General features: G+C 45.0%; 1 protein-coding gene across 1 annotated transcript in view; it reads left to right on the forward strand.

Annotated features, from left to right (window-relative positions):
• Nucleotides 1-5,275: 5,275 nt before the first annotated feature.
• LOC137376904 (anoctamin-9-like) overlaps nucleotides 5,276-22,702 on the forward strand; it is a 346,229-nt gene continuing 328,802 nt past the window's right edge. Inside the window, exons 1-5 of the mRNA XM_068045861.1 lie at nucleotides 5,276-5,359; nucleotides 7,562-7,633; nucleotides 10,129-10,242; nucleotides 17,222-17,358; nucleotides 19,597-19,633. Of these exons, the coding sequence (XP_067901962.1) occupies nucleotides 5,276-5,359; nucleotides 7,562-7,633; nucleotides 10,129-10,242; nucleotides 17,222-17,358; nucleotides 19,597-19,633 (444 nt within the window). The remainder of the gene's footprint in view (nucleotides 5,360-7,561; nucleotides 7,634-10,128; nucleotides 10,243-17,221; nucleotides 17,359-19,596; nucleotides 19,634-22,702) is intronic.

The raw sequence follows: 22,702 nt of genomic DNA on the forward strand, positions 1-22,702 counted from the left end.
CATAGTAAAGACGAGAGAATAGGTTCTGCTAAGGGACTATAAGGAGTTAGCTAAATTGAGAATTAGGGCTTTATGGGCAATAATCTTGGGATTATTGGCATGGGAGAAAACAGATTAGGAAAACCAACATGTGGCGAAAGGAGTGGTTTGGGAAGTGGGGGTTTCCACTTCATGGGACTCTGACACCATTACTGGGACAGGAAGAAGCTGTAATGTTGGGACAGGCTGTACCTGAACTGGGCTGGGACCTAGCTCCTAGTGGAAAATATAACTACAGCTATGCTAATAATATGGTGGGAGGAAACTGTTAGAAATTACAGAAACCAAACAATGAAAGAATCAGAAAAAGTGATTAAAGGACAGCTAAAGGAAGGAATAAGGATAGCACAATGGCCAGAGTTCAAATGAAGTCGGAGCATTTGGTAAAATAACTATTAAAACAAAGAGAGAGAAATAATAAGTATGAATAAGAATATAGAAATATAATTTAAACTTGGTACAGCAATGCACAGCAAAACAAAATGGATGAATTGGAGGCAATAATTTGTAGAACGAGCTGGATATAGTAGGGATGACTGAAGCACAGCTGCAGAGAGAACAGTATTTTTTGTTCTTTCATGGGATGTGAACGTCGCTGGCAAAGCCAGCATTTGTTCCTATCCCGAGTTGCCCTTGAGAAGGTGGTGATGAGCTGCCTTTTTGAATCACAGCAATCCACGTCATGTAGGTACACCCACAGTGCTGTTAGGAAATTCCACGTTTTTGACACACTCCTGACTTGTGCCTTGTAGATGGTGGACAGGCTCTGGGGAGTCAGGAGCTGAGTTACTCACTGAAGAATTCCCAGCCTTTGACCTGCTCTTGTAGCCACAGTATTTATATGGCTGGTCCAGTTAATTTCTGGTCAATGGTGACCCCCAGGTTTTGATGGTAGAGGATTCAGCAATGATAATGCTGTTGAATGTCAAGGGGAATTGGTTGGATTCTGTCTTGGAGATGGTCATTGCCTGGTGCTTGTGTGGCATGAATGTTACATACCAATTATCAGCCCAGGCTTGAATGTTGTCCAGGTCTTGCTTCATGTGCACATGGAGTGCTTTAGTATCTGAGGAGTCACGAATGGTGCTGAACACCGAGCAATCATCAATGAACATCCCCACTTCTGACCTTATGGTGGAGGGAAGGTCATTGATGAAGCAGCTGAAGATGGTTGGGCCTGGGACACTACCCTGAGGAACCCCTGTAGTGATGTCCTGGGACTTTGATGTTTGGCCTCCAACAATCACAATCATCTTCCTTTGTGCTCGGTATGACTCCAACCAGTGGGGGAGATGGTGGCATAGTGGTAATGTGACTGAACTAATAATCTAGAGCCTGGGCTGAATGCTCTGGGGATATGGGTTCAATCCTATGTTGGCAGCTAGTGGAATTTAAATTCAATTAATTTACCGCGTGGGTTTTCGCCAGGTGCTCCGGTTTCCTCCCACAGCCAAAAACTTGCAGGTTGATAGGTAAATTGGCCATTATAAATTGCCACTAGTATAGGTAGGTGGTAGGGGAAGGTGGGGATGTGGTAGGAATATGGGATTAGTGTAGGGTTAGTATAACTAGGTGGTTGATGGTCGGCACAGACTCGGTGGGCCGATGGGCCTGTTTTGGTGCTGTATCTCTAAATAAATAAATATCTGGAATTGAATGCTAGTCCAGCCATGAAGCTATCATCTGGTTCACTAATGTCCATTTAAGGACTAAGGAAGGAAATCTGCCATCTTTACCTGATCTGCCCTCCATGTGACTCCAGACTCACAGCAATGTGGTTGACTCTTAACTGCCCTCAGAAACGGCCTAGCAAGCTAATCAGTTGTCAAGGGTAATTAGGATTGGGCAACAAATGCTGAATTTGCCAGTGATGCCCACATTCTGTGAAAGAATAAAAAACAAAATGGAGAGTTTTCCCTTGATTCCCAAGGGCTTCTTGATGCCACACTCAGTCAAATGCTGCCTTGATGTCTGGGGCGCTTGTTCTCACCTCTTGAGTTCAACTCTTTTGTCCGTGTTTGGACCAAGGCTATAATGGTGGCTGGATTCTCCCAGCTCTTCTGGCTGAAAATGGTTGAAAATGCTTCAGTCTTGATGTGCTGGGCTCCCCTATCATTGAAGATGGGGATGTTTGTGGAACCTCTTCCTTTGGTTGGTTGTTTAATTATCCACCACCATTCATGACTGGATGTGACAGGACTGTAGACCTTTGAATAGATCTGTTGGTTGTGGGATTGCTTAGCTGTGTGTATTGCATGCTGCTTCTGCTATTTAGCATGCATGCAGTCCTGTGTTGTAGCTTCGCCAGCTACCATTTTTAGGTATGCCTGGAGCTGCTGCTGGCATGCTGTCCTCCACTCTTCATTCAACCAGGGTTGATCCCCTGGCTTGATGGTAATGGTAGAGTGAGGAATATGCCAGGCCATGAGGTTACAGATCGTGGTTGAATACAGTTCTGCTGCTGCTGATGGCTCACAGCATTGCATGGATACCCAGTTTGGAGCTGCTAGATCTGTTCTGAATCTGTCCCATTACGTACAGTGGTAATGCCACACAACACGATGGACGGTATCTTCAGTGTGAAGATGGGACCTTGTCTCCACAGGGACTATGTAGTGGTCACTTCTACCAATACTGTCATGGTCAGATACAACGGTGACAGATACATTGGTGAGGACAAGGACAAGTATGTTTTTCCCTCTTGTTGGTTCCCTCACCAAGAGCCACAGGCCCAGTTTGTCCTACCGGCAGGACTGACCCAGGGATGGTGATGGAAGAATCTGAGACATTGGCTGTAGGATATGATTCAGTAAAGATGACTATATCAGACTGTTGCTTGACTAGTCTGTGGGACAGCCCTCCCAATTTTGGAACAAGCCCCCAGATGTTAGTAAGGAGGACTTTGCAGGGTTGACTGGGCAAGGTGTGCCTTGTCTCTTCCGGTGCCTAGGTTGATGCTAAGTGGTCCATACAGTTTTTTTTTACTTCTCTGTAGTAGCTTGGCACAACTGAGTAGCTTGCAGTCAAACATTGTAGTCAGACTGGAGTCACATGTTGGCAGACTGGGTAAGGTTAGCAGATTTCCTTCCCTAAAGGACATTCGTGAACCAGATTGGTTTTTATGACAATCTGGTAGTTTCAGGGTCACACTTACTGGGTCTAGCTTTTTAATTCCAGATTTTATTAATTAATTGAATTTAAATTACATCAGCTGCCCTGGTGGGATTTTAACTCTAATCAGCAGAGCATTGGTCAGGGCCTCTGATTACCATTCCGGTAGCATTGCCACGACACAACGGACATATTGCAGGATATAATACATTTCAGAAGTAAAGGGAAGGAAGGATAGGAGCAAGAGTAACTTCATTGGTTAAAGATAATATAATCAAAGTAGGAAGAATGATGTAATTAGCAGTAAGATGGATACAGAATCCATATGAATTGAATTAAAAGAAAAGGGATCTGTCACCCAAATAAGGGTATGCTACAGACTGCCAAACAGTGGAAGGGAATTGGAGGAAGAAGTATCTAGGCAGACTGCAACTATTCTGTGATCAACTAGGTGAGCAGAAAGCATTGAATAATCTGGGAGATTTCAGTTACCTCAGATAAACTGGCAGGAAGAAGTATGGAAAGGAGAAAAGGGAATCGAGTTTTTACAGTGTATACAAGACTCCTTTCTGGTTCAGTAGATAAGAAAGAAACAAATCAATACAGGATTTGTAATTGTTAATGAATCAAAGCAGGCAAGAGTAGGAAAGCACCTTAGTGTTCACAACATAAGAAGGTTCAAGATTAGGATCAAGAGTGATATAAGTAGGACAAAGATACAAAAAAAATGAAGTGTTCTATATACACATAAATACCAAAAGGAAAATTAAAACATGGATAGGGCCACTAAAGGAGAAGCAAGATAAACTCATGAAATGAAAGAGAAATGGCAGAAGTTACCTCGGTTTTTGCTAAAGAACTTTAATAAAATAGACACTTTACTAAAGGATTCTTTGGCCTCCTTGTCTCGAGAGACAATGGGTAAGCGCCTAGAGGTGGTCAGTGGTTTCTGGAGCAGCGCCTGGAGTGGCTATAAAGGCCAATTCTAGAGTGACAGACTCTTCCAGAGGCCCTGCAGATAAAATTGGTTGTTGGGGCTTTTACGCAGTTGGCTCTCTCCTTGCACTTCTGTCTTTTTTCCTGCCAACTGCTGAGTCTCTGACTCACCACTCTTCAGCCCCGCCTTTAAGGCTGCCCGCCAGCTTTGATGATCACTGGCAACTGACTCCCACGACTTGTGGTCAATGTCACAGGACTTCATGTCGCGTTTGCAGACGTCTTTAAAGCGGAGACATGGACAGCCGGTGAGTGTGATACCAGTGACAGGCTTACTGTACAATGCGTCCTTGGGGATCCTGCCATCTTCCATGCGGCTCACGTGGTCAAGCCATCTCAAGTGTCACTGGCTCAGTAGGGTGTATATGCTGGGGATGTTGACCGCCTCGAGGACTTCTGCGTTGGAGATACGGTCCTGCCACCTGATGCCAAGGATTCCCCGGAGGCAGCGAAGGTGGAATGAGTTGAGATGTCGCTGTTGGCTGACATACGTTGTCCAGGCCTCGCTGCTGTAGAGCAAGGTACTGAGGACACGGGCTTGATACACTCGGACTTTTGTGTTCCCTGTCAGTGCGCCATATTCCCACACTCTGGACATAGCAGCGGATGCCTTTCCCATGCGCTTTTTGATTTCTGCATTGAGAGACAGGTTACTGCTAATAGTTGAGCCTAGGTAGGTGAACTCTTGAACCACTTCCAGAGGAGTCACTGATATTGATGGATGGAGCATTTCTGATGTCCTGTCCCGTGATGTTCGTTTTCTTGAGGCTGATGGTTAGGCTAAATTCGTTGCAGGCAGCCGCAATCCTGTCGATGAGTCTCTTCAGACACTCTTCTGTGTGGGATGTTAATGCAGCATCGTCAGAGGAGTTCCCTGATGAGGACTTTCTGTACTTTGGTCTTCACTCTAAGATGGGCAAGGTTGAACAACCTGCCATCTGATCTTGTGTGGAGGAAAATTCCTTCTTCTGAAGACTTGAACGCATGTGAGAGCAGCAGGGAGAAGAAGATCCCAAACAGTGTAGGTGCGAGAACACAGCCCTGTTTCACGCCACTCAGGATAGGAAAGGGGTCTGATGAGGCACCGCTATGCTGAATTGTGCCTTTCATATTGTCATGGAATGAGATGATGATACTTAGTAGCTTTCGTGGACATACGATCTTTGCTAGTAGTCTGAAGAGACCACGTCTGCTGACGAGGTCAAAGGCTTTGGTGAGATCAATGAAAGCAACATAGAGGGGCATCTGTTGTTCGCGGCATTTCCCCTGTAGCTGGTGAAGGGAGACCAGCATGTCAATGATGGATCTCTCTGCTCGAAGGCCGCACTGTGCCTCAGGGTAGACATGCTCAGTCAGCTTCTGGAGTCTGTTTAAAATGACTCGAGCAAAGACTTTCCCCACTATGCTGAGCAGGGAGATTCTACGGTAGTTGTTGCAGTCGCTGCAGTCAGCCTTGTTCCTGTAGAGGGTGATGATACTGGCATCGTGCATGTCCTGTGGGACTACTCCCTCATCCCAGCACAGGCAAAGCAGTTCATGGAGTGCTGAGAGTATAGCAGGCTTGGCACTCTTGATTATTTCAGGGGTATTGCCGTTCTTTCCGGGGGCTTTTCCACTGGCTAGAGAATCAATGGTATCACTGAGTTCCGATTTTGTTGGCTGTTCGTCCAGCTCATCCATGACTGGTGGAGACTGGGCTGCATTGAGGGCGGTATCAGTGCCAACATTTTCCCTGGAGTACAGTTCTGGGTAGTGTTCCACCCAGCGGTCCATTTGCTTGTATTGGTCAGTGATCGTGTCCCCTGATTTAGGGGGCGATCTTCTTGATGGTTGACCCAAAAGCTCTCTTAATGCCATCATACATTCCTCTGATGTTTCCAGTGTCGGAGGCCAGCTGAATACGACTGCATAGTTGTTGCCAGTAGTCATTTGCACAGTGCCTGGCTGTTCTTTGTGCAGCGCTTCTTACTACATTAAGTGCTACGGATGTTAACTCGTTGGGGACTTTCTTGTAGTTCAACAGTGCAGTGCTCTTAGCGGCTATGACAGGTTCCAGCTCTTCAAAGTGAGATTGAAACCATTCTGCTTTCTGCTTTTCTTGTTTGTCAAAGGTGGTCATTGCTGAGTCATAGATGGCGTCTCTGATGTGGGCCCACCTCGTCTCTGCATCCCCTGCAGGAGTGTTTTGAAGGGCTTTTTCAAGTTAATTTAGAAACTTATGTAACAGCTGTGGATAAGAAATTCTGTTAGTGTTGATGCACGGGCGGCCCTTCTGCTTGGAGTGATGTCGCTTCTTTGGTTTGAGTCTAATTTTGCTGCACACCAGGGAGTGGTCGGTGTTACAGTCCGCACTGTGGAAGCTGCATGTGATTTGGACACTGTTTATAGAGGCTCGCCTTGTGACGGTGAGGCCCAGCTGGTGCCAATGACGTGATCTTGGGTTCTCCATGAAACCTGGTGACAGAACGAGTTGGTGATGCAGAGGTTGTTATAGGTACACAACTCCAGCAGTCTCTGTCCATTCTCATTCATCCAATGCCATAGCAACCTAGGCAGGAGGGCCATGAGTCATGGTCGGCCCCAACCCTGGCGTTAATAATATCCATAATATCACTGAAGGATAAGCTTAAGAATACTAATACACTCAGGATATAGAGGGAGAAAATAATTGACAGACTAGATAAAACCCTCGGTCGGAATGCTGTGTTCATATGCACGCTCAAGGAAACTGGGGAGCTATCAGAGGTGGGGAATTAAAATGACGGGCTTGCTTTCATACTGACCTCTCTGTCCTCTGCCTCTTGCTGTGTTCCAATGAAGCTCAACTTAATCTCGAGGAACAGCGTCTCATCTTTCATTTAGGCACTTTACAGCTTTCTGGACTCAGCATTGAGTTCAACAACTTTAAATCGTAACCTCTGTCCCGATTTTGTTTCCTTTTTCTTTGCAGGTTTTGGTTTTACCCTTGTTTTCTTTTGTTTTTTCTTCTGGATAGCAGCTGCTCATCATTCTACCATTCATGCCTCTTCGAGATACATATTTTGTTTCCTTACTTGTCCCATTACTACTCCCTTTGGCCTTGTACCACCAACTTTTTTGCCATTTAATCTCTCCTGTCTTCCACCCTATCATAGACCTTCCCTCTTGTTATTTTTCCATCCTTCCCCTTTTCACTTGCTTAAAACCTATTCCATTTCTAACTTTTCCCAATTCTGATGAAAGGTCATTGACCTGAAGTGTTAACTCTGTTTCTCTCTCCACAGATGCTGCCTGACCTGCTAAGTATTTCCAGCATTTTCTGTTGTTATTTCAGATTTTCAGCATTGGCAGCATTTTGCCTTTTTATTTCTTGTGACTGCTTCATTATAGCAGATGAATGAACATAATGTCATGAAAACCATTTCTTTATTTACAGAATGATGAAACAATTTTCATCGTAACCAACAATGAAGACGAAATCCTGTTTCCTGAGAATAACAACCTACTGGTAACACCATTCTATTGATTTACACTATCTGATTAAGCAGACTAAATGGTGGGATAATCAACCACTTTACTGTGCACTGTTGAAGAGGAGATGCAGCCTCATTTGCTTTGGTTTGCCTTATCGAACACTTCAAGATCTGTTAAAGTGTTGGTTAGAAGAAGAATAAAGGTCCCTTCATGTTGTTAATCAAACAGTTCCAGGTTAGGTTTGGCTTGGATTAAATGGAGTGTAAAACTATCTCACATTGTTGAGCAGTCACACATCAAAAGGAAACTCAAGTCAGATACAGTGTTCACTCTATTCACATTGTTCCATCATACAGCATGGACTAGAGCTGTTGTATTTCAATTTTTTCTGTATTGGATACCCTTAAAATACTGATATTTCTCAAGGACTTCCTGTCATAAGTTACAAAAGACAATTACCTAAAGGTAAGGAGTGTTATTGTCGAAATATGTTGGGATACACCAACAGCAATAATTGGAAGTGAATTTCCTTGATAGTTACAACGCATTAGCAGTACTAGAATGGCACAGAACCTTTATTTGGCGTGGAAATTCAGGGGGAAGTCGTGTTGAGGCCGTTTCAATCACCTGTGTGTTTTTAAAATGTTTCTTCTAATTTTTCTTGCACTTTTCGAGCTTTTCTGCAATTTCCCTGCCAAGTCCCCAGTGGCCTCTTTTGATCATGGCCATCTATCAGCCAGTGGTACTATAGATGCGAGTTTCCTACTTTTACCCTGCTATTGGTAAGTTAGACTGGTAGACAGTGCAGTAGCTGCCTGTGTCGTCTGATCAAGGTGGAAATGAGGAATTTGTGACCTTTGAAGAGTGAAAAACGTAGTTAGTGTTTTTCACAGATTGAGACATGCTCTTGATTTTGACTGCTGACTACTGAGTCAGAACACCATCAGGTTTCTGAACCTCCTACTTCCCCAACCCCACGCACAGTCAGAGAAACTCAGGAGCAAGTATGCCTTCTCTCCTGGCCTACTACTGTGTGCCATTATTATTATTATTATATTGAGGAAGAGCAACATAGATGAGAGGAAAGGAGAGTCAGGCTTCATACCAGAAGAATGCAGCTCGCGAGATAATACCCTCCCACAGGTTTTGGTCCTGACAGCAGAGGTCCTACAACAACCTCTCTGAAATACTACAGCTTTAGTCCATGCTGTATGATGGGACAATGAATGGAGTGAATACTGAAGAGGTTAGAAATCAAAATCCCTCTACATTGTTCCATGAAGCAACCTTGCATGAGACACAGAATAAATCTCTGTCCTATCAAACCCTCCCAGGGTCAGGGGATGGAACATAAAGTCCCCTTTTATTATCCCATTAAACAGTCCCAGCTCAGGTATAGCATGCATTAGGTGAAAGGTAATTCTTCCTGTAGAAAGAGAAACTATCGCTGTTTTGCTTAACATAGCTGTCTATTTTCTGACTTGAGCTTTCTTTTGATGTGTGACTGTTCAATAGAACGTGTGAGATAATTTTATCCTCCATTTAATCCAAGCCAAATCTGACCTGGAACTGTTTGATTAGCAACATGAAGGGACCTTTAATCTTCTACTAAACAACCTTTTAACAGATCTTGAAGCGTTCGATAAGGCAAACTAAAGCAAATGAGGCTGTTACTCCTCTTCAACAGTGCACAGTATAGTGGTTGATTATCCCAGAGGAACTCGGAGGAGTTCACTTCTCAGAAGCTGGTCTGTGACCTGTTGCATGAAGATCTGAAGACAAACCCTTCTGTCTGCTTTGCTATCTCCATGGCTGTGAATGTGACCAATAGCTTCAGATGTTCTTGCTCAGGTTTCTTTCAGGCAGCCCTGGTGAATCTGTGCAACATAAGGCAGGAAGCAGTATGGTCATCCCTAGGCAGGGTCACTGATGCCCTTTATAATTGCAACACATTGCGCAAGCTTTGGCATCGCAGCGAGGCTGCAGAGAAAAAGGGCTGTTCAATTCTGTGGGCTTACTGGCTTCCCCAGGATAGATTACATTGAAGCCGTCCTATGTGACGAGGAAGAGATTCTCCATGAATGTGCAGATGGTTTTTGACACCATTCAAAGAATTCTTCACGTCAGCATCTGATATGCCTTCATCCTCTTTAGTGTATGGGGACCCCAGTTTCAAATCTAAGCTGTACATTGTCTTAGAAAGCTTTGTTAGATCAGGAGTAGCACAGTTTAGAGATCCATCTACATTATATCTGTATCAGGTACTGAAGAGGTTAGAAGTCAAAATCCCTCTACATTGTCCCATGAAGCAACCTTGGATGAAACACAGAATAAATCTCTGCCGTTCAAACCGTCCCAGCGTCAGGGGGATAGAGCATAAAGTCCCCTTTTATTGTCCCATTAAACAGTCCCCGCTCAGGTATAGCATGCATTAGGTGAAAGGTAATTCTTTCCGTAGAAAGAGAAACTCTGCTGTTTTACTGCACATACGCTGTCCATCTTCTGAACCATAATGTTTGTATGTTGCAGGCTAAAGTTGACTTTGTCTTAGTGACAAGCAAATCTGATATTGGCGTTGACAGAAATGAAATGAATAGGAGATGTTATCTGAAGAAGTTGAAAGAGATAGGCTTCAATATAATGGTGAGTAGAATAAAGTCAATGCAGAATCAAAGCAGTAATGAAAGGGTAGAAAACCTGTAAACTGAAACTAAGGTATAAGCTTTTTAACATTATTGTTACTGATTATTGAATAGATTTCCACCATAGTTTTCCAAGTAATGATTCACTTGAAGCACTCAGAATGGAACTGGATCAAATTCTGATAGGCAGTGACCGCCATGAACAAGCTTAACTGGAGCAGGAATGAAAACATCACGGCTATAAGAGCAGTTCAGGGACTATTCTGCAATGAGTTGCACACTTCTTAATCCGAAGAATGTATTGGAATATTCACCACATATCTGAATGAGTGTAGTCACAATAACAGTCAAGAACACCATCCAAGACAAAGCAATGTTAATGCTGCCACTGAACACAAAGTTCATCCCTGCCACCACAGCTGCACTATAGTTACAGTATGTATTATCGACAAGATGCACTGAAGCAACTCATCAAGGTTACTTTGATATTACCTTCCAGCTTGGCAACATCTACCACTGAGCAGGTCAAGAGTAGGAATAGGGAAATGCCATTACTTCCAATAAAAGCAAAATACTGCAGATGCTGGAAATCTGACAGAAAGTGCTGGTAATGCCTGACCTGCTGTGTATTTCCAGCACTCAGTTTTTATTACCATCACTTCCAAGTTCTCTTCCAAATCACAAACCATCCAGACCTGGACAGAATGTTGCTATTCCTTCACCATCACTGGTTCAAAATCCTGGAATTTCCTACGAATAGGCAGTAAATTGGCTATGCCAGTGTTGCCCACATTTCAAGAATAAACTAAAATAAATGGTTGCGGGGTGGGTGGGGGGGATTGGTGGTTGTTGGGGGGAGGTGTTGTAATTGCTCTTCTATTTGGAATCTATGATTAAGGAGGTGCTGGCAAAGCACTTTGAAAATCATAATATGACTAGGCAGAGTCAACATGGTTTTATGAAAGGGAAATAGTGTTTGACAAATTTATGCAAGTTTTTTGAGACTATAACTAACAGGGTAGATAAAGTGGAACCCAGTGGATGTAGTATATTTAAATTTTCAAAAAAGCATTTGACAAGGTGCAACATAAAGGTTATTACACAAGTTAGGGGCTCATAGAATTGGGGGGTAATATATTAGCATGGATAGAGGATTGGTTAATGGACAGAAAGCTGAGAGTAGGGATAAACAGGCTGTTTGCAAGTTGGCTGCCTGTGGCTAGTAGGGTCCCACAAGGATCAGTACTAGGCTTCAGTTACTTACAAGCTTTATTAATGACTTGGATGAACATACTGAGAGTAATGTATCCAGTTTGCTGATGATACAAAGCTAGGTGGGACAGTAAGCTGTGAGGTGGATAGAAAGAGACTTTTGTTTTATTCATTCACGGGATGTGGGCGTCGCATTTATTGCCCATCCCTAATTGCCCTTGAGAAGGTGGTGGTTAGCTGCCTTCTTGAACCGCTGCAGTCCATGTGGGGTAGGTACATCCACAGTGCTGTTAGGAAGGGAGTTCCAGGATTTTGACCCAGCGACAGTGAAGGAACGGCGATATAGTTCCAAGTCAGGGTGGTGTGTGACTTGGAGGGGTACTTGCAGGTGGTGGTGTTCCCATGTATTTGCTGCCCTTGTCCTTCTAGTTGGTGGAGGTCGCGGGTTTGGAAGGTGCTGTCGAAGGAGCCTTGGTGCATTGCTGCAGTGCATCTTGTAGATGGTACACACTGCTGCCACTATGCGTCGGTGGTGGAGGGAGTGAATGTTTGTAGATGGGGTGCCAATCAAGCGGGCCGCTTTGTCCTGGATGGTGTCGAACTTCTTGAGTGTTGTTGGAGCTGCACCCATCCAGGCAAGTGGAGAGTATTCCATCACACTCCTGACATGTGCCTTGTAGATTGTGGACAGGCTTTGGGGAGTCAGGAGGTGAGTTACTTGCCTCAGGATTCCTAGCCTCTGACCTGCTCTTGTAGTGACGGTATTTATATGGCTACTCCAGTTCAGTTTTCGGTCAATGGTAGCCCCTAGGATGTTGATAGTGGGGGATTCAGCGATGGTAATGCCGTTGAATGTCAAGGGGAGATGGTTAGATTCTCTTTTGTTGGAGATGGTCATTGCCTGGCACTTGTGTGGTGCGAATGTTACTTGCCACTTATCAGCCCAAGCCTGGATATTGTCCAGGTCTTGCTGCATTTCTACACAGACTGCTTCAGTATCTGAGGAGTTGCGAATGGTGCTGAACATTGTGCAATCATCAGCGAACATCCCCACCTCTGACCTTATGATTGAAGGAAGGTCATTGATGAAGCAGCTGAAGATGGTTGGGCCTAGGACACTACCCTGAGGTACTCCTGCAGTGATGTCCTGGAGCTCAGATGATTGACCTCCAACAACCACAACCATCTCCCTTTGCGCTAGGTATGACTCCAGCCAGCGGAGAATTTCCCCCCTGATTCCCATTGACCTCAGTTTTGCTCGGGCTCCTTGATGCCATACTTGGTCAAATGCTGCCTTGATGTCAAGGGCAGTCACTCTCACCTCAACTCTTGAGTTCAGCTCTTTTGTCCATGTTTGAACCAAGGCTGTAATGAGGTCAGGAGGTGAGTTGCCCTGGCGGAACCCAAACTGAGCATCACTCAGCAGGTTGTTGCTAAGCAAATGCCGCTTGATGGCACTATTGATGACACCTTCCATCACTTTACTCATGATTGAGAGTAGGCTGATGGGGCGGTAGTTGGCCAGGTTGGATTTGTCCTGCTTTTTGTGCACAGGACATACCTGGGCAATTTTCCACATTGCAGGGTAGATGCCAGTGTCGTAGCTGTACTGGAACAGCTTGGCTAGGGGCGCGGTAAGTTCTGGAGCACAGGTCTTCAGTACTATTGCCGGAATATTGTCAGGGCCCATAGCTTTTGCAGTATCCAGTGCCTTCAGTCGTTTCTTGATATCATGTGGAGTGAATCGAATTGGCTGAAGTTTGGCATCTGTGATGCTGGGGACTTCAGGAGGAGGCCGAGATGGATCATCAACTCGGCACTTCTGGCTGAAGATTGTTGCAAATGCTTCAGCCTTATCTTTCGCACTGATGTTCTGGGCTCTCACATCATTGAGGATGGGGACATTTGTGGAGCCACCTCCTCCAGTTAGTTGTTTAATTGTCCACCACCATTCACGGCTGGATGTGGCAGGACTGCAGAGCTTAGATCTGATCCGTTGGTTCTGGGATCACTTAGCTCTGTCTATCGCATGCTGCTTACGCAGTTTGGCATGCAAGTAGTCCTGGGTTGTAGCTTCACCAGGTTGACACCTCTTTGCTTTTGTAATCTATGACTCCGATGTTAACTCCGTGCAGAGGTGGGTCCAATATAGTGTGGAAAACCCATTCCTGTATTGGTAAGCACCAGCACAGATATATCTAGTCAGTTACTGAGTTGTAGGAGAGATCATTTAGTAAAGCACCAAGTATGAGTGAGGAGGAGCAAACGGAAGTGGAATTGGTTGAGCTACAGCTGACTGGACAGAAGATCAGCCCGAGGGCTCCTTCAGTTGCTGAGCCCAGGGAATCAAGCCTCACAGGCCCTGCATACAAACTCAGTTTAATTGGTCAGCATCAGCCATTCATGCAGTCATTTGAAAATGTGGCAAGTGACTTACAGTTTGGGTGCATCTGTAGAGGGATCTAAATGCTGCATGCATGCAGTAGGTGACCACTTTGTGTCCTCTGCACTTACTGAAGGCACTAAGATGAACTAGCTTCCATAACAAATATTCTGCTCGGCATTAAAGATCATGGCAATGAAATTGGCTACTGATGCCAGTGCTGCAGAAGCCCTGAGCTCAAAAAATAGGAGCTAGCAGGCTTCTGGTCACATTTGGCAGGGCCTGCAGTACGCCCTTATTAATGGCTCTTGCATGCGTGTGCCATGCATATACCAGAAGCATGCAATGGGCGAATTGTGACGTCAGATACCCTCTAATGCTGATTTGGCGCATGATCTGCCATTTTGGACGAGGCACGTCCGATTAACCCTGCTCTTAAACACGCTGAGCTGAACATGCATTCAGCTGTGCGAGGGACCTTCCAGTAGTGTTATTTAAGAGGCTGACCATCCATCTTCCAGTTGGGGTACTTTTGACTTTTGCTGGTGTAGAGTTTGTGAAAGTATTGTGTTCTGTATTATTGGAGGAGTTTTGCAAACTTTGGATTTTCAAGGGAATGGTGCTGGATTTTGATAAGGAGGTCAGAGGACTCGACTGACCTGTCAAGAGAAAGTCTGCTTCAAGTAATTTGGGCTACAGTTGCAGATTTGGAAATGGAGCACAGGCAGCGGAGAAGAGAAACAGTGAACAGAGGGAAGAGGAGGATGGGAGGAGGCATCTGGGACTCCTTTGCTCCGGACAAGCTGTCAGTAAGCGGATACTCAAACTCCACATACCCTGAGATGTCATCTCCATAATCACAGCTTCTGCACAATTCCCCACCTTTCAGTCCATTTGTTATGTACCATCACAGCATCCTCTTGGCCAATATTCTGAAATAAAAATCACCAACAAAAAAACCATTCCATAGCAACTTTATCCAACAATGCTTCCAAAAATACACATAAAACTGAATTATTCACCCTAGTGCATTCCCTTAGTACCTGTCTTATGGATGCCTTTGCCTGGCCAAACACTTCTTCAAAGTGCTACCCCAGTGGTTGCAGCATGGCTAGTGGCAGGCTGCTGACTTTCAGTGGGGGAGACTGCAGATGGCCTTGCAGGACGACCTCGGGCAGCTCTGAGCCTCTGGGCCCTGCTACAGAGTGCACCATCAGCATGGGAGGCAGTAGTCTGGGCTGGCTGGTTGAGAGGCAACAGCAAGGACACGAGCAGAGTGGCAGTGGTGGGTGCATGAATTCTGACGTCCTGAAAGAGGATAGTAGGTTCGTGCTGTATGTAGCCTCTGCCACACCTAGGGCAGGCCTCCGCAATCCTAGTCACCTGTTGGAGGCTAGATATCTGGACTGTTGTGACAGCCTGCATGGATCTTTAAGCACTGGTATCCGCAGCCATGATGTCAGCATTCTGATCCTGTACGGCACCAAGCTTGGCTCCCATGACCTCAGCCTGATCTACTGCAGCACTGAGACATTCGGTGGCTTCTGCCTTTGCTGCACTGAAAGCTGAGATATCAGCCACTAGATGCTGCATCATGGGTAGGCCCACAAGTGCAGTCATGGGGTTGGCCACCATTTCCACGCTGGAAAGGATGGGCTTCAACCCCTGAGCGAAGCCCTTTGCCAAGTTGGAGCCGGGCTCCTCCATGCTTCTTGATAGTGATAACAGGCTCCGTGGCAGGCCTGCCAATGCACCACGCATCTCATGCATGCCCATCAGTGTTCTCCTGTATGCTGCCCCATAAAAGTCCTAATCTGAGTCTTCTGCAGCAGAACGCCTCTGCGACCTCGCACTCTGGTGAGCTGGCACAAAAACAATCCTTTCCCCCTGTCCTGGCTACAGCCTGCTCATGTTTGGTGGCTTACCATGTGCTGACCCCAACTCTATTCTACCTTCTAAAGTTCACGCACTGCCATATCTGGGCTGGTGGCTGCAAGTGTCCAATTAAGTGACAGTGCTTCTTCATCGGGGTCTGGTGTAATGCTTGCCTCGTACTGTTGCTTCTTCATCAGGGGTCTGATGTAGCTCTTGCCACGCACTGGTTGTCCAGGAGCTGTTCTTGGGTATCCGAAAGCATAAATGCAGAAGGGGAGGGTTGGCATAAGGAAAGTGGGATGGGGTGGAAAGCACAAGATCCATGGTCACACCATCAACAGCTTGCACTTCATGTCAAATAGCAAGATGAGGTTGAGGTGGGATTTGAGAAGAGACATACTGTCATTGTGAATGCTGTCAGCAATGGCCTCAGTAACAGTGAGAAAGTTCAATGACTTCACATGGGTGGTCAGGGTCAGTGAATGCATTTTCACATAAGGTCGCCTATCTGCTACTCCACCAATATCTCATGCTACTCAATGCACCACAGCTCCATCACTCACCCATTAGCAATCAGGATTTATGCCTAACATTCAAATACTCCACCTCACCTTTACACATATACCAATACTGCCAATATCACACCCACCTTGCGCTGCTTCCACTTACCTCCAGCTATTCAACTTTGGCAGGGACATTACCTAAATGTATTGCAACACACGCACAGATATTCTTCCCTCTCTCTTACAGGAAAATGTGACCCATAACCTCAAGGAGCAGCAGAGAACTGGAAGGGGACAACCATGCCTGCATCTCTTGAGCCTTCTGAAGATGATCGTGCTGCATATCATGGGCTACAGGCACTTTACTGCTGCATTATGGTACACTATGCATTACTTGTGTATTTGAGGCAGCAGACCTTAGCTCCCAATAATATGGCCACCAGCACTCGGTACCTATCAGCACTATGGGCCCCCTAACTTGAAAATGGTGCAGAGAAGTGGAGTTGCATATTGCAGACATTGATGTGGAAGCTGACTGTGTACTGGCAGGTAATATTGAGAGGAACCAAGGGTGACCCCCTTGAATATTCTGGAGGTAACCATGTAGCTGCAGAACAAAAAATAAAGGCGATTTAGTGAATATATTTGGCAAGATAGGAATAATACCTTAATGCAGGTGGACTAGGGAAGCGGATGGTGTGGTCATTGATTTCCAAAACAGCAGAAGGGATGAGCATGGATTGGAGGGTACTAGTGAGAGACGTGAGCATACAATTGGGTAGCAACTACAACTTTTGAGGAGCTTGGATAAGAAGGGAAAGTTAACATTAAGCGGTAGCTTACAAACATGGAAGAGTAGATGTTGAGCTTTTAAGGAGAGTGGTGATGATGGAGATTTTACATGGGTTGGGACAGTGCTTGGAATAAGATGAATAATACTGAGATTATATTAATGGACTAATTTGAATCTAAAAGTCATAAGCATCAAGATTGTTTTCTTCCCCCAGAAAAAAGAAGATGAGTTCGATTTGTTCTTTGGAATTCACGCCCCTGACAAGATATTTGAAAAATACATACAACTTCTAGAGATTGCTGAGAGAACTTGTAGTTCTACTGGACTGAACACCATCTCAATGTCAACCAGGTATTATTGTTATCCAAGAGCGGTCCATTTAATATGATTATTTTTTTGATGTTACCTCAGATAGCCGGCCACCTCCCCTTGATGTGGAAATACTTAAGTTTGCTCTGCCATGTTGAGTTCAGTCGGTCACTATAGATTCAAAAACAGAACTAAGTCATCACTCCTGTCCCGCAAATGTGAACTTTTAAAATTGGTAACAGTAATTTTAGGCTCCAGTCTCTGATAGTAATAATTAGACTGAATTCCACAAGAAAATGTCTATCAACAAAATGAACAGAATTGCTGAACTGGGAACAGTTAGTTGCTAGCACAAAGCTAGCCAAAAACATAGGGCTTAATTTTACCAGTTGGGTGGATGATCCGATGTTTTTGGGGTATTTGGGTCGGAGGCATGCATGTCTGGTGGGACTTCCTCAGCGATTTTACAAGGATGAGCTAATTAAGTGCCGGCAGGTGGGGAAGGTGGCCAATTAAGGGTGGCAGGCAGGTCATAGTGCCTGAAAGTTGCTGATAGGCGCCATTTTTAAAGGCATATCTACAGCATTCAGGCAGGCTGCAGACATAGGTTACAAAGGAAGGGGTTTAGGTCAACGGAGGCTGCAGAGGAATGGCTTCATCTTGAGGAAGGGTTGCTCCAAGATTCAGTGATGCCTCCCTGGAGATGCTCCTGCAGGCAGCAAGGCAAAGGAGAGATGTCCTGTTTCCAGCAGGATGAGGAGGTCAGCAATCCTAGTGAAGAAGGCATGGCTAGGAATGGCGGAGGAAGCCAGTAGCCGAGGGCTGGTTGCAAGAGCGTGGATCCAGTGCCAGAAGAGATTTAACGACCTGCTGTGGCCTGGATGGGTGAGTGGCATTTATAATGGCAAACTGGAAGCCCAGTATGAATTAAAAGGTACCCGTGAAAAATGAGGCCAGCTGATAGACCCATGCATAGGGCAATACCAAGCACCTAATGTCCACATTGAGGCGCCCAGTTCATGCACATCCGAATTCTGTGGTTAGTGATGAATGAATCCTGCATTTAAATGGTTGAATGGCTGTGTTTATTTCTCTCAGCACTCTAGGATGCATGATTTCAGGGCCCAGTCCTTTTCCACTTTGAGTTCCACCAAGTTTTCAGTCTTAACTGATGGCTGTTCTGTTGTATTGCTCTCACTGCTCTTTTTGTACCCTTTCTTACTGTCACATTCTTTTGTGAAAGAATGGTAAAGTACAGGACTCATTTAGAGGGTGAATTCCCAATTGGATTCTCCCACCCTTTCTCTCCAGCTTTGGTGGAAACCCTGGAAAAAGTCACCCCCGTATCTTCAGTGTTCCATCATTTATTTTGCCTCTATTCAATCCTACACTTCCTTCAATTATTCTTTAACTTTTTATATTTCTATAAAATCTTTTAACATTCTCCTTCATGTTCCCTGACAGCCTTTCTTCATTCCCTCTTCATCTTTCTAATTATTTTGCTTTCCTTTTTTTTTTAGATTTCATTTGTTTTGTTTTTGGGATTTGCCATACATCTCTTTTTCTTTTTATATTCTGATTTAGTTTTAATTTCTGTTCTCATCCAAGGAATTCCTTCACCACTTCTTGTGCTGATTAGTCTAGTCGATACCTTACTCTAGTCGATACCTTACTCATCTTTTGTTTTAGCTATTTTCCATTATTTTTCCACTATCATCTTCCAAGTTTTCTTTCCCGTTCATATGTGCTACTTCCCTTTTTATCTTGAAAATATTTGCTTTTTAACTGTTGCGCCTCCTAACCTTTTATTTCTAACGTAATTTATATTATAGTCATTCGTAACAGTGTTCCTCTAAAATACTGCTGCATATTACATCTGTAAAATATATTTTCCTTTCAGAAAGAGGACTCAATGTAGTTGATGTCAGTTCCATCCTTCAGCATCGGTTTAATTTGGACACTGAGTTACTGCATGCTGTTGAGGTGCTGATACTACAGACACTACAGACACTTACTCACTGCATTATGGCATGCAATATACACTGGTACTGCACTGATAATGTGGGTTGCCTGTACGCAATGTGCACTAGCATTATGGACAGAGAGCATCACCTTATTAGACCATAATGGAAAGGGTGAAATGGGTTACTTGCTCTATGATTCATACAATCTGTTTGTGATTTTCTATCCAGAAATGAATCTGTATTACAAGGTCAGCAAAACAATTAAAGACCAACCCATGTGTCTGAAGATAATGTTTTAATTTTGTGTTTATTCCAGAATTCGAATTATAAATTTTATTCTTTGGAGGACAACTGTACCAAACTGTGGTAAGGATATAGTTCATGTGGAGAATTGAGAGAATTCCTATGACACGCATGATAGTGTGCACTGTAAATAGAAATAGATTTTTGTACAGTTCACAAGCAACTGCACAGAAAGCAGATTTTCTATATAGTAAACTGATACTGCCTGAAACAAAGCACCAGCAGTTCATGTTCGACACAGAGAAATAATACTTTCTAAAGTTCAAAGTTTGCTACTCCTGAGTGACCAATACAGTTTGCAACACGGCAATTCCACTATTGACCTTCCTGTCTGCAATATACACACAAAGTCATAACGGCACAGAAGGGGCCATTTGGCCCATCAAGTCTATGTTGGCTCATGTAGAGTAATCCAGTCAGTTCAAATCCCCATAGCCCTGCAAGTTTATTTTCCTCAAGTGCCCATCCAGTTTCTGTTTGAAATCATTAATCATCTCTGCTTCCACCACCCTCGTGGGCAGCGAGTTCCAAGTCATTATCACATGCTATGTCAAAAAGTTCTTTCTTACATTCCCCCCTGCATCTCCTGCCCAGAACCTTAAATCTGTGTCCCCTAGTCCTTGTACCATCAGCTAATGGAAACAACTTTTCATTGTTTACCTTATCTAACTCTGTCATAATCTTGTACACCTCTGTCAAATGTACCCTCCATCTCCTTTGCTCCAAGGAGAACAACCCAGTTTCTCCAACCTAATCTTGTGGCTAAAATCCTCCAGCCCTGGAACCATTCGGTGAATCCCCTCTGCATCCTCTCAAGGACCCTCACATCCTTTCTAAAGTGTGGTGATCAGAACCTTTTTTATTCATTCCTGGGATGTGGGCATTACTGGATAGGCCAGCATTTATTGCCCTTCCCTAATTGCCCTTGAGAAAGTGGTGGTGAGCTGCCTTCTTGAACCGCTGCAGTCCATGTGGGGTAGGTACACCTGCAGTGCTGTTAGGAAGGGAGTTCCAGGATTTTGACCCAGCGACAGTGAAGGACAGCGATATTGTTCAAAGTCAGAATGATCTGTAGCTTGGAGGGGAACTTGCAGGTAGTGGTGTTCTCATGCTTCTGCACCCTTCTAGGTGGTAGATGTCACAGGTTTGGAAGGTGCTGTCGAAGCAGCCTTGGTGCATTGCTGCAGTGCATCTTGTAGATGGTACACACTGCTGCCACTGTGCATCGGTGGTGGAGGGAGTGAATGTCAAAGGTGGTGGATGGGATACCAGTCAAGCGGGTTGCTTTGTCCTGGATGGTGTCGAGCATCTTGAGTATTGTTGGAGCTGCACCCATCCAGGCAAGTGGAGAATATTCCATCACACTCCTGACTTGTGCTTTGTAGATGGTGGACAGGCTTTGGAGGACTGGAGGTGAGTTGCTCGCCATAGGATTCCTAGCCTCTGACCTGCTCTTGTAGCCACAGTATTTATATGGCTTCTCCAGTTCAGTTTCTGGTCAATGCTAACCCCAGGATGTTGATAGAGGGGGATTCAGCAATTGTAATGCTGTTGAATGTCAAGGGGAGATGGTTAGATTCTCTCTTGTTGGAGATGGCATTGCCTGGCACTTGTGTGGCGCGAATGTTATTTGCCAATTATCAGCCCAAGCCTGGGTATTGTCCCAGTCTTGCTGCATTTCTACACGCTGAGTGTCTGAGGAGTTGCGAATGGTGCTGTACGTTGTGCAATCATCAGCAAACATCCCCACTTCTGACCTTATGATTGAAGGAAGGTCATTGATGAAGCAGCTGAAGATGATTGGACCTAGGAACCTACCCTGAGGAACTCCTGCAGTGATGTTCTGGAGCTGAGATGATTGACCTCCAACAACCACAACCATCTTCCTTTGCACTAGAATAGACGCCAACCAGTGGAGAGTTTTCCCCCGATTCCCATTGACTCCAGTTTTGCTAGGGCTCCTTGATGTCAAACTTGGTCAAATGCTGCCTTGATGTCAAGGCTGTAATTTGGTCAGGAGCTGTGAGGCCCTTGGCGGATCCCAAACTGAGTGTCAGTGAGCAGGTTGTTGCGAAGCAAGTGCTGTTTGATATCACTGTCCATGACACCTTTGATCACTTTACTGATGATTGAGAGTAGGCTGATGGGCAGTAATTGGCCGGGTTGGACTTGTCCTGCCTTTTGTGTACAGGACATACCTGAACAATTTTCCACATTGTTGGGTAGCTGCCAGTATTGTAGCTGTACTGGAACAGCTTGGCTAGGGGCATGGCAAGTTCTGGAGCACAGGTCTTTAGTACTATTGCCTGAATGTTGTCAGGGCCCATAGACTTTGCAGTATCCAGTGCCTTCAGTCGTTTCTTGATATCACATGGAGTGAATCAAATTGGCTGAAGTCTGGCATCTGTGTTGCTGGGGACTTCAGGAGGAGGCCGAGATGGATCATCTACTTGGCACTTCTGGCTGAAGATTGTTGCAAATGCTTCAGCCTTACCTTTTACACTGATGTGCTGGGCTCCCTCATCATTGAGGATGGGGATATTTGTGGAGCCACCTCCTCCAGTTAGTTGTTTAATTGTCCACCACCATTCATGACTGGATGTGGCAGGACTGCAGAGCTTAGATCTGAACCGTTGATTGTGGGGTCGCTTAGCTCTGTCTATCACATGCTGCTTATGCTGTTTGGCACACATGTAGTCCTGGGTTGTAGCTTCACCGGGTTAACACCTCATTTTGAGGTATGCCTGGTGCTGCTCCTGGCATGCCACCCTGCACTCTTCATTGAATCAGGGTTGATCCTCTGGCTTAATGGTAATTGTAGAGTGGGGGAATATGCCAGGCCATGAGGTTACACATTGTGATTGAGTACAATTCTGCTGCTGTTGATGGCCCACAGTGTCTCATGGATGCCCAGTTTTGTATTGCTAGATCTGTTCGAAATCTATCCCATTTAGCACGGTGCGAGTGCCACTCAGCACGATGGAGGGTATCCTCAATGTGAAGACAGAGCTTTGTCTCCACAACGACTGTGCGGTGGTCACTCCTACCAATACTGTCATGGACAGATGCATCTGTGGCAGGCAGATTGGTGAGGATGAGTTCAAGAAATTTTTCCCTCT

This window comes from Heterodontus francisci, chromosome 14 (genome assembly GCF_036365525.1).
Source record: "Heterodontus francisci isolate sHetFra1 chromosome 14, sHetFra1.hap1, whole genome shotgun sequence".
NCBI lineage: Eukaryota > Metazoa > Chordata > Chondrichthyes > Heterodontiformes > Heterodontidae > Heterodontus > Heterodontus francisci.